Consider the following 17524-nt stretch of genomic DNA (forward strand, 5'->3'; position numbering starts at 1 on the left):
ACGGTCTGTATACGCTGTGAGTAGAAAGGACGTTCCAGAAATTGTGCATTCTTTGCACGAAACACAGGTTTTAATAATAACAAATAATCCGAAAACGTATGATAATGCTTACAATGTAAGAACAATCGACCATTTTTTATCATCACGTATTTCTTTAAGATAGAATAATTTAATTTTGATTGAAGAAAAAGAATTTACATTTACAAATGAAATGCGTTAACAGTTTTAGGAATATATTTTTGTATCTGTATTTTTATACAAAAAATAAAAATGATAAATATTCATATACATATATATAATGTCATCACAGTAATGCTTTACTATATTCCAAGGATTGTTTGCTGTCGTCATAAATTACAAATTATGCAATTTCGATTGACGTATATCGATGCATAATATTATAAATCTGTTGGAAAAATCCTCCATCTACCTGATTTGTTTATCATTCTGTAAACTGTAACCGGTTAAATGTGGACTTAGCCGGATTCTCGACGTGATTTTCGCGCCGTTGCGAGTTATATATGACATTATTATAGGAGTTATGCGACATTGGCTTTCCTGTGTCAGCTTATATCGGCTATTAAGCGGGTGATTGATAATCGACCGAATGATATCATACGAAAATTAGCGAGATGTTTTGCTTAAATTAAAGAAGAGATTATAATTTTCAAATAAAAATATAACATTAAATATAATATTAATACTCCCAAAATAAAGAGAGAAAGAGAGAGGAAGAGACAAGGAAATAAATAAAAATTGAAGAATAAAAAAGTTATTTTTAATTTCATACGCGAATCTAAAAATACTATATAATTTTAATTTTTTTAAATATTTTTTTCTATATTCATAATTATGCTTTTGTGTGGGAACATAATTCATAGCTTTGAATATGTAAGAATAATAGTACGTGTGTGGATGCACCGTAGTCAAAATAAATCTTTTTTTTTCCTTTTTGTGTCTTTTGTATTATTTCGTTGTGCAAAATAAATCACATATGAGATGGATTCTTTTTATCAGATATTCAACTGAACAAAAATCCGTCTACGTTATTTAAGCACATATTTTTTGATAAGTGTGTATCCGCTATTTAACAATGTCTAGTCACGCTTATATGATTTTGTATAAGTTTAATTATATATATATATAATTAATTATATACTTTATACAATTTTTTTCTCCATATATCTAATATATCAATATGCAAGTTAATAAATAATCTCTTTTTTTTAAATAAATGCAATATATGCATATAAATAGAAAATGCAATATAATGCAATATAATAGAAAATCATTAAATTTCATCAAAAGTTTTATCATTTTACATTTCATTTTGCTCTATTATTCGTCAAATTTAACTTTTAAACTTTTAAACATTATATATTTTGAAGTCATGTATAATAAATTGCGTAAACAATATTTAATAATAAAAAATATAATAATATTACCGCTAAATTATTAGAATATAGTTCAAGAGATGAAGAAAACATGTGATTTATAAAAGATAGATAATAATAATACAAAGATGAGTAGTATCAAGGTTTGCAAATACGCAGAATTGCAAAATCACGTATAAATCATGAGAACAACGTATGACCAATTATGAAATTTATCATCGATGCGATGACGAAACGACAGGACAATTGTTATATTATTTTGGCGAGTTTCATACTGAAACCAGTCACACACGTTAGTAGTAGGGGGATGATGATTCGTATAAAGGCGCACACGTGACAATTAAAACGATCAGTCTCGATTCCGTTCTCCGTTTAATCCGTCGATTTTCGCTGCGCGGAAGCTGTGGACGCTTAAGGGGGCGCGAGAAAGTGGAAGTTGAAATCGAAGGCGCGGGAAGATTCTGCGAATATATCGCGATTTTCAGTCGCAAACCGCGTGTCCTTTCAAAGGGACGAGCACAGATTCTCGCGAAAGCGAGGGTTCGAAGCGAGTTTATTTAACCGATCATATATGCGTTACGTTAGGAAAACGAGCAAAATCATTCAACTGCAATTTCGCACGTTCCTATTGATTGACACTCGCGATTAAAGCGTGATTAGTCTTTAGAATCTTCGCGTTTTGTATATACATCTTCTCGAAAATCGGGTGATCCGTTCCACGTCTTGAAAGAAGCGATTAAGATAGGTAAGATTTAAAAAAACCTTCTTAATATGCTTTAAAAATAAATCGAAGAAAAATTTCTGTTTTTGCAAATTGCAAATATAAGTAAACTTTCAAATCGGCGATTGGTTACTTTCTCATCTAACTCTTTCTGATGTAATCAAATTACTCTGCATGATGAAAATAATTTTATTTAAGTTTTATTTGATTTCTGTATATTATTATTTATTTTATTCGCTTATATAGCTTATTTAATGTTTCATTATTATTTAACTTTAAATTCTGCTTATTTATTTTTTATTGAAATAAGTTGTCTTATTTTTTATTCGAGGTACACGGATATTAACGATATTATTAGTTTCGAGATAAATACTATATAATAAATATCACAACAAAATCTTCATAGAAGAAAAAAACACGTCAAGTAGGTATATAAAAAAATTTGACATTGTATGCAAATATGCTTTGTAAACATTTTTCTAAGTTTGAAAATAAAATTTAAAAATATATTTAGAAATATATGTAGAAATATGTCAAAAATAAATATAAAATTAAAGCTACTTATTTAACCAAGTATATAAATAGTGTATTAATTTTGCAGATGTTATTATCTGATCTGATATAAAAAATAAAGTATCACTTTAGTATTTTTAAGAATGATCATCTGCATATTCAAAATGATTTACAGCCGGCATTGAAAGAATTAAAGTGATGAACAAAAACTTGGCGTTCCCCGATCGGGGGATTAAAATTTGATATGCAATAACCTATCAATATACATTAGCAAATTTTAATTGTTTTGAATATGCAGATGATCATTCTTAAAAATATAAAAGTGTATACATCTTCTCGAAAATCGGGTGATCCGTCCTACGTCTTGAAAGAAGCGATTAAGATAGGTAAGATTTAAAAAAACCTTCTTAATATGCTTTAAAAATAAATCGAAGAAAAATTTCTGTTTTTGCAAATTGCAAATATAAGTAAACTTTCAAATCGGCGATTGGTTACTTTCTCATCTAACTCTTTCTGATGTAATCAAATTACTCTGCAGGATGAAAATAATTTTATTTAAGTTTCTTCTGATCTGATATAAAAAATAAAGTATCACTTTTGTATTTTTAAGAATGATCATCTGCATATTCAAAATTATTTACAGCCGGCATTGAAAGAATTAAAGTGATGAACAAAAACTTGGCGTTCCCCGATCGGAGCATTAAAATTTGATGTGCAATAACCTATCAATATACATTAGCAAATTTAAATTGTTTTAAATATGCAGATGATCATTCTTAAAAATATAAAAGTGATACTTCTCGTTAAATTTTATATCAGAATAATAATCTGTAAAATTAATACACTATTTATACTTGAGTAGCTTTAATTTTATATTTATTTTTGAGCTACATATTTCTAAATATATTTTTAAATTTTATTTTTAAACTTAAAAATATGTTTACAAAGCACACATATTTGCATACAATGTCGAATTTTTGTTATATACTTGACGTCGCGCCGCCACCGCGTCGCTTTGATATTTATTTTTCATAAGTGCCACAACATATCTATTTTACGTTTCAAATTTGAATGTACAATAATAAACACATTAATAATGTGATAATCACTTATTATGTTAGCTCAAGTCTTAATCACTTACTTTACATAGATTAATAATAAAAAATATTTGAAATTATCCAGTGTTGGGTAGTATCTAGATACATTTTGTGTATCTGAGCATGTATCTATTCGAATTGAAATATCTGTATCTGTATCTAGATACAAAACATATAATATCTGAATCGCTTTTTTCAGATACATTTTTAGATACATTTTCACATATTTCTTTGAATTGACCAATTTTTAAAATTTTAAAAGACATTGCGTAGAAACAGCTGACAGTGCTATTGGCATTCTCTATTTGTCAGACAAACAAAAATATATTACATCAATATATGCACGTTTTCCTCATATGAAACATTTGTTTTCCTCATGTATAAAACATTTGTTTTTAAATTTAAAATTTAACACGATTATATATCGTCATCAACATCGGTTGAGCGATTATTTAGCATTGGTGATCAAGTTTTAGTATCACGGAGAAATAATTTGATCATGAGTGACGATATCTTTAAGACATTTTTGATGAGTGAAAACTAACGAATAAAGTCGTAAACAAAAAATATTAATAAATAAAAGATTTATTCAGTATATTTTGTGCATATTTATCATTATTATGATAAAATATAATTTAAAAGTATCTAATATGTATCTGTTGTGAGATATTTTTTAATTATCTGAGTTTCTGTATTTATATACATTTTAATTTGTGTATTTGTATTTGTATCTAGATTTTTTCACATGTATCTGTATCTGTATCACATTTTTTCACACGTATCTGTATCTGTATCAAAATTAATTTTAAATGTATCTTACCCATCACTGAAATTACCAAATTTTTTAAATAATCTACCAAATTTTTTGTGATTTATTGGAGTAACTAAACAAACAATTAGATATCAAAAATTGAAATTCTATAAATGTAATTAAAAAATTCAATATATTACCAAATAGAAGTTGATTTTCGATTTATATGATTAATGTAAAATATAGTGTCCTTAAATCTGGAATCTTTTTATTTAAATTTTTTTAACATTAACTTTAATTACTTTTAGCCTTAACGTCTGTTTTAATTTTGACCAAATATAATTAATATTAAATCAATATAAAATTTATACAATTTATGTTTATTATATACTTCATAATTATTCTTCTCTAAAAAAAACTAATAATACTGCTAAAACATACGTGTATTTCATCAATATTACAATCAAATATTGTTATAGCGTAATTAAAATTGTGAAAATATTATAATGAATTTTACGAAAATTTTGTATACGTTTTCTTTACTGTTATTTAGATTTATTAAAATGCAGTTTTATGTTGAACTAACCGGTTCTAATCAGATAATTAATAGTCTAACCAGTTTGAAAATATATCTTAATAATGACCGAAGAATAGAAGCATTGGTAATGATACTGTCGACAGTTATGTCATCGAATATTGTCTATAATAACGTGCAGATTGTGTTAAATAATTGAAATTGGATGAACTAGAATAGGTCGATTAATATGTTATATTTTATTGCTGACTTGTTTATGCAACGATTAATAATCGTTAAACAATCGATAAATAGATTTCCTTTGACAGGAATTCATTCTTCATGAATCTATCTTCTCAACCTTTCTTGTATTAATTTATAGAATGATGCAATTTTATGTTTGTCTTCATAGAAATTTATGATTTCTTACTTGTATGCTTTGATCGTAATATCTATTTAATATTATCAATCCAGATACAGCAAGCTTTTTCTTTTGTTTTAGAGAATTATTCACACAATATTAAATTTTATAAATTATATTATTATTTTAGAATTGATAAAAAGTAGGTATATAGATATTATTCTTCATGCAAAATTTGGAGTAATTATTTATTTTTATTAAAAATAAGATAATATTTAAAAAGCTATATAGAATCACAAAAGAGTAAAGAGACTTTCGCGAATCAAGTTTTAAAGACGAAAATGAATAACAAAATATTATTCATCGTTTTTTAGACCGCGTGTATTAATAAAATTTTAATTTGATGCTAATTTATTACGGATATCGAATGCATAAATTCTAAATTTTGGAAAAATAAAAAAAAACAATACGGCTTATTCTGGAATTTTAGTAAAGAATTAACTGACAAAAAAACTATATATATTCATTTTTCATTAATTTATCTTGTAATACTTTGTCTTTTTAATTTGGCATAATTATAATTTTATAAGTATAATTTATGATGTAATATATAAAAATAATTGAACTAAATTTAAAATTAATCTAAAATCTTAATATAAAATTAATATATAAAATTAATCAAAATATAAAATTAATTTCCAATATTGTTTTTAGTGCTCTCTAAATTTTTTGTATCATTAATTAACATTACATTGACACTTTAGTTGAGTTTATTGATATTTTGATCGAAACTATATTAATGACGTTTTAATGTAATGGCATGATATATCTTCGAGGTTACATAAAATCCATAGAATTCAAGGTGATTAATGTCAAATGAAAGAACCAATTGAGACAGTGTCACATATATCAATTTATGTGAGCATCGTTAAAAGCGTCGCTATATCATTGTTGAACAATTTTCCAGAACTTGCTATATCGTTTAATATTAATATTCTTACATTAAATAATTTTTACTACCATGCATCTTTAATTAATGTAGAATTGATCTTAATGACACAATACACTTGATAGAATGTCATTTACAAAAATTTTGACATTTTTAAGTCTCTTTCTAAATTTATTAAAGAATGCTTAAACTTGTGACTTACTTTTTTCCTCACGTGCTGTCGTTAATAGAATATGAAAAATGATCGGCAGATATTTGCGAAAATGCGGCGGCATCTCTTCATCCTGTTCTTCTTCCTGTCGGCCTCGTCCGCGGAGCAGCGGCACGGTGTCAAAAGCAACGAGGAGAAGTGTCGGGAGGAGCATCCCACTTTGCTCCATTATTTCTCATGGGCGGATTACACGGTGCTGGCCATGATGCTGCTAATCTCGTGTCTGATCGGCACTTTCTACGGCTTCTTCGCCAAGAAGCAGGAGACCAGCCAGGACTTTCTGCTAGGCGGCTCCACCATGGGCACGTTTCCCACGGCGATGTCGTTGGCCGCTAGCTTCATCACGGCCATCGAGCTTCTAGGAAATCCCGCGGAAATGTACGGACAGGTGCGACGATCGTCCGGAAATGGATGATTCATGGATATTTCTCTAGAAAAAAAAAAAAAGAAAAAGAAAAATTGCATTAAAAAAATAGAATTTTCCTCGAAAATTATCTGTTGCTGCTTCTCTATTCAGGGTACTCAATTTTGGATGACTTGCCTCTCTTTCATACTCGTGGTACCGATCACCTCTAGTTTGTATCTACCGGTGTTCATGAAATTAAGGCTGACTTCGAGCTACGAATATCTGCATCTTCGCTTCGACAAGCGTTGCCGATTGCTCGCGAGCGTACTTTATATGCTGCAAATGGTGTTGTATACTTCAGTGGCTGTATATGCACCTGCATTAGCATTAAGTCAAGGTGAGTGATGACTGAAATTGTATCCTATGACAGCTTACAAACGCGTTAGATATTTATTGCAATCTAAATTTATTGCAAAAGATAGCATAATTCATAATGTATCGAACAGTTACAAATTAATTATAATAAAAACGCAATTATTTTACTTCTTGTGTTTAAAACCATGAGATTAGGCCGTTTCTTTAATTTCATTAATTAATTTGAAGTCATAATAATAATAGTTGAATTGCACATTTCAATCAGTAAATACAAAAGCTAGAAATAATTGTGAAAATTATGAAGTTTAACACGGGTATTTTTCATGGTGCAAAATAATGCATATTAAAAGTTTCTGATGCTGTCTGCTCGAGAAGCTAATTCGCTAAAAAGTGGTTGCAGAACAACTTTTTGCTTAAACGTATTCAAAACTCTCGGAAACTCTGTTCCTGTTATTGACTTCATTATAATATAATTTTATTGGAGTATGAATATATTTTTGCTATAGCTTATAGAAATGTCATACAACGGTTGATTCCTTAATAATCTCATTAATCGATATAAATAATTGAAATAATAAACGATACTCTTTCATTTACAGTCACGGGCCTGAATACTTACATAGCTGTCACTCTAGTCTACGTAGTTTGCATTTTTTATGCCTCGCAGGTTTGTAATTTCTACATACATGATTAAATAATTAACATAGATTTAATAATATTATAACAATTAAGAATGCAATAATTAGATATGTATATATATTATATATATACATATTGTAAAGAGAGTATATAATTTTCTATCATATGCAATGTAAAATTTATATAATTTTTTTCATCTATGTTTTATACATTTTATTATATAAGCATGATATATTATATATATATATATATATATATATAATATTAAAATAATTAATTAAAATAATTAATTTATTATTACAATAGGGGGGTATGAAAGCTGTAATAATGGCTGATACTTTCCAAGCCGCTGTTCTTCTCGGCTCATTGTTCCTTATCTTGGGTTACGGATTGTCATGGGCTGGCGGAAGTGCGCTCATTTGGCAGGATAATGCAAAATCCGGAAGGATAGAATTCTTCAACATGGATCCTAGGCCCACAGTGCGACACAGCTTCTGGAGCGTTGTCGTTGGAGGTACTTTCTATTGGGCCACCATGTTCTGCAGCAACCAAGCATCCATACAAAAGTATCTCAGCGTTGAGAGCATCTCGCAAGTAAGGATGTAAGTGTCTGTCAGAGAGATAACAACATCTCGCAGGAACTTTAAGGTCGATTGATTGACTTATTCTTTCAGATATCGATCTTATAATACTTATTATTGTTTTATCGTAATATTTACGGATTTATGTAATTCCAATGATGTAATTGTATAATTGTCGCGTTACAGAGCGCTGTGGGTATCTTCGTTTGGCATGATCGTAATTTATAGCGTTAATTTCCTGACTGGAATGGTGCTGTACAGCACTTACAAAGACTGTGATCCTTTAACCGCCGGATATATAAACGACCAGGATCAAATATTACCGCTGTATGTGATGAATTTTTTGGGAAGCCTTCGCGGAATGCCTGGATTCTTCGTCGCTGGTATCTTCGCCGCGTCTCTCGGGTATGATGACTAAGAAATGATCCTGAAAATTTCTCCAACAAGAGAGATGCTCATCAATTTATTCATCTCTCTTTCTCTCGATGAAATTTTATCTGAATTTATTAAATTAGACTTGGAAATAACCCTCGGAATTATTATTTCAGAACCGTGGCAAGTGCTCTAAACTCTTTAGCGGCGATTACCTGCGAGGATGTCTTACGTGGACTCTTTAAGATAGATTTGCCGGTGAATAAAGGCGCGGTTTACGCCAGATGGATCAGCATATTTTTCGGAGTTCTCAGTTTTGCGTTGGTCTTTGTCGTAGAACGACTCGGTGGCGTTCTGCAGGTACTTGTTCGCAGATTGAAATTAATAAAAAATTTGCGCTCCATGCGACAATACTTTATCCATTTTTATGTATTACTTCATGTCATCGTGCTTTAACTTGTGTTATTCATCGAAAAATCATTTATTCTTAGGTTGCACTATCTTTCAATGGCATGGTGGGAGGAGTGACTTTGGGATTATTCTCATTAGGCATGTTTGTGCCATGGGCTAATGCTAAAGGAGCAATAATAGGTGCTATCACAAGTCTAGTAGTCGTGCTATGGATCGGATTAGGCGCCCAAGTTGCCGCTGTAAATGGACAGATCCAATTGAATAGTAAACCTATCTCGATTGCGGGCTGCCCTTGCATAAACGAAACCGCAATTATCTCTAATCAATCCGAGTACAACGATGAAGTTTCGTCTATATACAAGGTGAGATTTATCCGGAAACGTTTAATTGTTTCCAATGTATCTCTCAATTTCTCATATATCAAAAATAAATTAAAAATTAAAATTCAAACATCAAATTAATTGAACAGCTGTAGAAATGTTCGAATTTTATTATTGATTTATTTTCGTAAAATATTTATTAAAAATTAATATTAATATTTTTTTCTAATTTTATAACTATAAATAATATTACAATAATATATATATAGAGGAATTTTTATTCAAGCTCGCATAACAAATGATAAAATATGCCGATAATAATAACTTTAATCTTACGATATGACAGACCAGCTATCTATGGTACAGTGCAATTGGCTGTATGTTGACCATGCTGGTGGGTCTAATAGCGAGTTTTGCGACCGGCGCACAAAATCCTACCGACGTGGACCAGGACTACCTCAGTCCGCCGATCGCAGCTATGTTCCGTATGCAAACAAAGCCTCGCGTCAGTACAAATGTCCAGGGTATCGCCAACTTCGGCCTCGAGTTACAGGACGAGAAACATCAACAAGCAGATGCTTGCAAGAGTCCGAAATGAGAGCCTGAAGAAGGCGACGCGACAACGATATCATGCAACCGGATCGCACAATAGATATCGATAGTACAAGAATAGTCAAAATCTAATTTAGCGAGCATTAAAAGCGAGTTACATGATGAAGTATTCATTCCTAAGGGTACAACAAACATTCAAACGGTGTTTCATCCTTTTTCGTCAAAATAGATTCATTCTGAGATGGCATAGAAGTTTGACAAATGTTGTAAAAACGAAGAAGAGTTATAATTGTCCTAATTTGTCTTTTAGACTTGTAGGTTGTCTGGATTTGGATAAAAAAGCTGGCTCTTGTAAATTCATAATTTGCCAATATTGCTATAGTTTCAAGGAAACACAAAATCAGATTTTTTATAATTATTATACAAGAAATACTCTACTTTTTTAATAGTGAAATTGTTGGGAATATAATCCCGGATTTCTACAATATGTATACAATTAATTGAATTAATTGAATTAATTCTAATTAATTTTTTATGACGAAATTTCAAATATTTTTTATTCCATCTTCTATTTTTTATTTTATATTACTATCGTTTAATTTATTTCATGGACATAAACTAAACGATAAAGTGACTATAATAATATAGTAGATATTTTACAGCATATTTTACTCTATGAAATTTATTTCGAACAATTGCACATTGTAATATATAACAGAGGAAATGATGAAGAATCTATTCCATGAGAGTTAAAATTTTTCACTATTAAATTTGCATAAAGTGTAAATTTAAAAAATTTTGCATATTATTTAAATATTTAATTTAGAATTTGATTTTTCATGCAAAAATAATAGTACAAAATTTACTGCCATTCTTTCATATATTCATCTCCTTTACATTTTTATAATGTAATAATAATTATTTGAAAAGGTATGGATCGTTCTTGCTAAATAATCAAATAAAATCGAACTCATTTACTTAATGCAATAATAAAGAAGCTGAAAATATAGGAATAAGGAGCTAAGGAGAAATAGATTTAGAAAACAACTATAATAACATATAGATGCAATTGATCAGAGAATACGATCGATCACTCCAATGCACGTGATTTTTTTTAGTATTATCATACTTATATTTAAAATTATGCTTGAAATACTAGTTATAATTATTAAGTTAAAAATTGATTTAGCCGAGGATTGAGTATTTGTTTTTTTAGCAGAACAGTTACTATGTAATTTTATATTTTAAGATTAATTTATGATTAAATAATAAGAGATCGCGCGGATTTTTCTATTATACAAACTCGGTCACAGCAATTTTTTGTTTGTTATGTGTTGTGGATAAAATGGTTGTGCTAATGTACATTCGAAGCTAAAGAATTTTTGTTAATTGCGCACGCATTGTGTCATAATTACGTTAAAGATGGCTTTAAAAAATGGGAATTCAAAGTTTCATCAAAATCGACTCAATTAAAAAAAATATTTATCAATGATTCGCACTACAATAAAATCAATAGCATTATTTGAACTCTTTAATAATGACTAGAAGAGATTAAGAAAATGAAAGATATAAATAATTTAAATAATATAAAGATATTTATATCAAAATTATATTTTATGCTTTGCATTGAGATTAACTTAATAATCAATAATTTATTTTGAGAATTTTTCTATTTTAACGAAGAATTTTCGCACAAACTCAACATATTCTTTATATAAAGTTAATTATACTAATTTAGATAAAAATTTACATGTAAAGGAAGATCTATAATTCATTATTAAATATTGCAAATGTTTTAGGCAAGAAAAGATTAAGTTTATTTTTCTTTTTGTTTGAAAAATGGCCGGGACTTCACAGAATTATATTCAATCGTTCTGTACCGTACATTGCCTTGCTTTATGCTAAATTATTTTTATACTTTATAGAAACAAGAATCCTCTCTCTCAGCGCGCATTACAGATATTTATTATCTCAGAGTATTTTTATTTTGCCTATAATTTATTAAAGAGACAACGCAGATTTCGCAGATACTCTATAATTATAGATATTAAACTATTGTTATACTTATTTGTAAATATATGTGAAACAATAAATAAAGAAAACATAACGAATGTAATTGTGTTATAATACAAATTTCTTTTGAAAACAAAAAGTTTTCAACAATATACTTGATTTTGAATGCGAAAACTTTTCCAACATGGCGTAAACTGTAATATGGTTACATGCGTTCAAATGACCTCTTTTCAAACTTCAGCCTCAAGTTTTTCAAATAATCGCTTTCTTTCTTCAGCTTGAAAAAAATGTTTTTGTTTAACTGTAGAATCGATCTATCAATGATCAACTACGTTGAAATATTTTCTTACAAACAAAACAACTTTAATAGTAATAATTAATCCTTCTTTAAACTTTTCAGCAACTGAAAAAATATTTCATGGAACCATCCAATTGTAATAATTTCAATATCAATCCGGGATCTCTCTCTCATATTTAAACAGAATAAAAATAATTATAGTTTAACTAAAATTTAGAATTATGTAGATTAAAATTCTTTTGTGTCATAATTACAGTAGTAAAATAAAAATCGATTGGACATACCTATCGTACAGTATAAGCCGAAGCTTAACGTATACTTGATACAGATTCAGTCAAAGTATCACCCCGTTAAGTACCCAAGGTGAGCGTACGTTAACACCGTTTGTTATTGTCGGAAGGAAGAGAGAGGGACAGTGAAAGTGGATCAATACGCGGTGAGCGTGCGGCCTGTCTGGCAACGTGCGGCTATCTCTCCTAGTCGAAGTCGCCTGTCTGCGCTCGAATGAGCGTGTAAAGAGCGCATAGTGTGACAGTTCATTGACAGATTGACTATCATTCATTGACAGTTGCGACTGTCAAACTTTCTTCGAATTTTACGCGCAGATGCGATCGATTCGATGGTGCTTATTCATCGAATCAGTGCAAGTTGCAGCGTGAGCCTCTCGCCTTAAGGCGAGTTTTAGATGATTAAGGAGACTGTGATAGTTTGTCAAAAATATATTCGTACTTTTTAACTGTGCGAGTGTGTCGATTTTGAATTAGATTTTGCCACGAAACATGAGGATTTGCATTATATGTCACGTGTCGAGAAGTGAATCGTCTGCTTGTCATCTATGATCGAAGAATGTCATGCGTTGGATTATGTAGGAGTAACAGACAGGACAGGCGATAACTCGATCCTGTTGCATGGAGTTGGGAAGGATTGGAGAAACTCTGGTTATTCAAGATTGACGAGAGAAGAAAGAGAGAATTAGAAAGCGGTTCGGGTCATCGTGTACATGTTACGCGGTCGCGATGTACCTGTCTCACCTTGTGCGTAAGAGTAAAATCGAAGGCACTTTATGGAAATGCGTTTTATTCGGCATTCAGAACGCTCCTTGCTGTTATGCAATTTGTCTCTTAATTCATTCATAAATTGTACACTAATATGGCTTATTCTGCTTATTTTGCATGATATTTTAATTGCAGTGGCATTGTATATACACATATTTGTATCTATAATTTTCAAAGTTTAAATCATCTCATCTTGTTTTGAGAAATAAAAAGATGCAATCTGAAAATTGATTATCTCGTTATTATAAGCAGAAAAATAAGAGAGACTAAACTATAAATATATAATATTAATTTATTATATATTGTGTTGATTATTGTTTATATATATTTATATAATAAAGATGATTATTTAGGAATTTATTTTGATAATAAAAATAAAATCTCTGTAAATTTTATAATTTGAGAGTAAAACAAATAATTTATAAATGCTTACACACATTGCATTCCTCATATTTTTCTACTTAAACGTTTATTTATGTTTTTAAAATTAGATAGCATTTCACTTAAATGTCTATGTCAGAATATCCCATTGATCTATATTTTTACCCTATTTATATTTTATGTTAATCTGCATTTTTTTCTATTTCTATATACATATATGTATCATAAAGAGAGTGATTTCTGTTTTCAAAAGATACGAAGGATGACCTGCAAGCAGGAGTTGACTTGTCTGCGATTCCTGCGTTGGACTGTCCTGGTGCCGCTCGTAATCTACATCTCACTCCTATTTATCAAGTACAACAAAAGCGTGCCTCTAAAGAGTCTATCAACCCCAAGCGACAAGGACAGAGAGGGTTCCGTGATGAACAACCTGTTCCTCGAATTGCAGACCGTGACGGTTGACAAAATAAACTTGATGGGTTACAAGGACGCGAGAATCGATCGCGGAGACGACGAGGAAAGAGTACGAGAGATCGCGGAAGCGGAAAATCGTGAAAATCCGAGAAATCTCCTAGAAGACATATTCCGAAGAGCCGACACTGACGAGAATCAATTGTTGGATATACAGGAATTGGCGAAGTGGATTCACGCGAAGATCACCGATCACATCACGCGGGCTATGCGAGAGAACGTTGGATTGTTCACCGCTATCGACACTAATCTTAGAGATGGTACCGGACATTAATCGTATTTGATATTTATTTTAATTAATTAATCATATTTTTACTTATTATAAATTTCAAAAATTAAACTTCTATATTTTGTTACAATAATGTACGCTAAAGAGATTGAAAACTACTTGAATAAGATAAAGCCGCTTAGTACAAACTAGCATCATTATCTTGCAACCGCAAGAGGATTGCAAATTACGGAAGTCAAATTTATGATGATATGAATTATCATCGTTAACTGTACTTTTTCATCTCTATTGCAGGCGAAGTCTCGTGGGAGGAATATCACGCTTATTTTCTGAGAACTCATGGTTTCTCGGAGACCTATATAAATTCCCATGACAAAAAACACAGCGAGATGTCGCGGACACTGAAGGAGAGCATAATGAGAGATAGAGCGCGATGGGCTGAGGCTGCTAGAAACGATCCCGACAGATTGGGTCTGGATGAATTTTTGGCTTTTACGCATCCCGAGAGCAGCCACAGGGCTCTTCTCCAAATGGTGGAGGACCTCTTCGAAAAATTCGGTAAATTTCGTCTCGATTCGTAATATATATAAACATCCTATTGCTATTCTCGCCTTTATTATATTGTAACTATTTTTATGAATATAATTTGTAGTACAATCATGAAAAGTTGTAATCCTCGTCTAAAAACAAATTGAAAACATGAAATAAAATATTTTCGTACGGGATTTAATTTTCGAGAAAAATGACTTTAAAAAGCAGAGAGCTGATCTCTTTTTCTACATTTTATATACATGTAATTATTATTATGATTAATTTATCATAATAGTATAATATGAAATTAACTCAAAGTATATAAACATCATTTAACTAGTTTATATTTTTACTAAAAAATAAAAAAGTTTTATATTGGTTAACAAATAATTTATTTATTGGGGTATTTCCATTTATTTATATATTGTTTAGATCGAGACGGTGATGAACAATTAACGGAGGACGAGTTCTCAGATTTGCCATCGGAAGGAGTCGGCCTAGATTTACGCGAGGATCGACAGCAGTCGATAGGAGGCAGCGAAGACAGGCGTAAGGAGTTTCGACATCTGATTGACAAGAATAAAAATGGGAAAGCCGATCGAACCGAACTCTTGGTGAGTACACAATAGAATTTAAATAAATAAAGAACAAAGATTCCACAACTCCGGCACTTTTGCAAGCAATAGACAGCGTTAAGCAGAATATTGTATTGCTTTAACGAAGAAACGCTCAAAAAATTGTAGAACATTATTTTTGCAAATGTCTTTATTACATGAGCAAAAATATATCGAAAAGTAAAAAGACAAATAAGAAGTACCTTCATTTTCCTCAGCTTTAGGATAAACTGAATATTTGTTTTCATAGATGTACATCGATCCACGAAATCCGAGACATGCCATTCAAGAGGCCCAACATTTGATTACCTTATCGGATATGAATTTAGATGGAAAACTCGATCTTCCGGAGATTTTGAGTAAAATGGACTTATTTCTCGACAGCAAGATGGTAGACACGGAGAAAAGTTTCCACGATGAATTTCGACGATAGTTTTCCCACGAAAACGATTATAGTTGAACAAAATTGAAAAAGAAAATTTATTTCTAATCTCATTATCAAAGAAGATAAATGGACGAATAATTCTTTGTAATACGCTGGATGCGATTAAAAACTTTGATATACAATAGATATTTTTAAATATCTTAGAAGAAGTTCGACATTCTCACGTACTGAATAGACAATATGATTTTTTCGATCCATGATCGAAACAATGGATTAGACCAATACAATTATCGATTCGTATGCAGGGTATATTCACTAGCGATTTCTAATGGAATGTTTTTACGAATGCTAATCGATTTATTGCGCAAACGAAAATCATAGGCTTTTAGAACGCATCTGTGATAGTCTTACGACGTAGAATATCATTTAAGTAGGCACAATTATTACAGTTATTAGTAGCTGTTAGTGACAGATTTTAATACATTAATTCACGATAGCTACGAAATAACTCAATCAGATCGTTTACAGGGTTAAAATTATATACACCGATAATTACTTGCCAATTGTACTATCGGTTGTAAAACGGATAAGGGGTTACAAATCCGTCCTTTTGTAGATTTTTTTAGGTTTCTTGTATATGAGACTTGCTCCTGAATTATATATAGGAGTGTTATTAAAGATTTTACATTTGCAGAAAAAGAATTCTCCCTCTTTCGAATTATTAATCGAAAAAAATATTACAAATACATTGATATAATTATTGATAGCACAAAAGTATTATATTAATACTATATGATAATATATATTATTGTGTAGTGTTCATGTAATTATTATAATTAATTTGTGATATTAATTGAAATAATTTATATATATATATATAAAGTGTTTTTCAAGGCAAAAGAAAACTGCAGTTAGTTTACAAAATTAGACAAAGAAAAATTGTTTGGCAGTGTATTGAAAATATTTCAAAAAATGAAATAAATAATGTGCTCGCGCTGGCAAAGGCCTTTGGAGAACCTAAATAAAATTCATTGCTCACAATGGAATGTATGGCATTCCTGTCGCAAATAATGGCTTAATAGCATTTTAAAATAAAATTTTTATTATATATTATCTACGTTTTAAGAAAACAGAGATTGATGTTCCTTTATAGAGAATTTTGTAAACGCTATCGCGTTTTTCTATATTTGTGATTAGACACAATAAAATCTGTTTAGAGACCAATTACGTATGTCCCCTTTTACTTACGTTTCGATAAGTTGAAAAAGAAACTTGTTAGAGCTCTCAGAAATATTTTCGGTTATATATTTTGGTATTGTTTATAATTTTTATAAACATTTTTATTTAAAAAATGTTAAAAAATGTTATAAAAATTATAAAACTCATAAATTTTAAAAAATAAAATTACTTGTATACGTATTTTTTATATGAGAGAAAATT

The 17524-nt window shown here is 30.0% G+C and overlaps 2 protein-coding genes across 4 annotated transcripts; both read left to right on the forward strand.

Moving 5' to 3' along the window:
- Positions 1-1745: 1745 nt before the first annotated feature.
- Positions 1746-10447, forward strand: LOC145945885 (sodium-coupled monocarboxylate transporter 1). Of its 3 annotated transcripts, none has more exons than XM_083055124.1 (9): positions 1746-2139; positions 6531-6899; positions 7029-7254; positions 7832-7899; positions 8178-8473; positions 8639-8857; positions 9001-9184; positions 9316-9597; positions 9902-10447. In XM_083055124.1, exons 2-9 carry the CDS (start codon positions 6534-6536, stop codon positions 10151-10153), a joined length of 1893 nt encoding a protein of 630 aa, XP_082911250.1. In that variant the 5' UTR covers positions 1746-2139; positions 6531-6533; the 3' UTR covers positions 10154-10447. The 3 variants fall into 3 exon arrangements, with proteins under 3 accessions (XP_082911250.1, XP_082911251.1, XP_082911252.1); XM_083055125.1 differs by having other exon boundaries at positions 6552-6899; XM_083055126.1 differs by lacking the exon at positions 1746-2139 and adding an exon at positions 2689-3014 and having other exon boundaries at positions 6552-6899.
- Positions 10448-12796: 2349 nt separating this feature from the next.
- Myd (stromal cell derived factor mayday) lies at positions 12797-17377 on the forward strand. The gene is made up of 5 exons (XM_083055566.1): positions 12797-13452; positions 14108-14585; positions 14849-15112; positions 15518-15699; positions 15950-17377. The coding sequence occupies exons 1-5, from the start codon at positions 13435-13437 to the stop codon at positions 16130-16132; spliced, it is 1125 nt and encodes a 374-aa protein (XP_082911692.1). The 5' UTR covers positions 12797-13434; the 3' UTR covers positions 16133-17377.
- Positions 17378-17524: the final 147 nt, after the last annotated feature.

This window comes from Prenolepis imparis, unplaced genomic scaffold (genome assembly GCF_030444845.1).
Source record: "Prenolepis imparis isolate NDT839.2.m4 unplaced genomic scaffold, iyPreImpa1.0 SCAF_15, whole genome shotgun sequence".
In the NCBI taxonomy this organism is placed as follows: Eukaryota; Metazoa; Arthropoda; class Insecta; order Hymenoptera; family Formicidae; genus Prenolepis; species Prenolepis imparis.

Bases quoted from the DNA above. Each gene is read 5' to 3' on its own strand.
- Myd (XM_083055566.1), top strand. The intron at 14,586-14,848 runs GTACCGGACATT...TCTCTATTGCAG, and splicing joins CGACACTAATCTTAGAGATG to GCGAAGTCTCGTGGGAGGAA. The intron at 15,113-15,517 runs GTAAATTTCGTC...TATATTGTTTAG, and splicing joins GGACCTCTTCGAAAAATTCG to ATCGAGACGGTGATGAACAA.
- LOC145945885 (XM_083055124.1), top strand. From the start codon at position 6,534: ATGAAAAATGATCGGCAGATATTTGCGAAAATGCGGCGGCATCTCTTC. The intron at 7,255-7,831 runs GTGAGTGATGAC...TTTCATTTACAG, and splicing joins TGCATTAGCATTAAGTCAAG to TCACGGGCCTGAATACTTAC. The intron at 8,474-8,638 runs GTAAGTGTCTGT...GTCGCGTTACAG, and splicing joins AGCATCTCGCAAGTAAGGAT to AGCGCTGTGGGTATCTTCGT.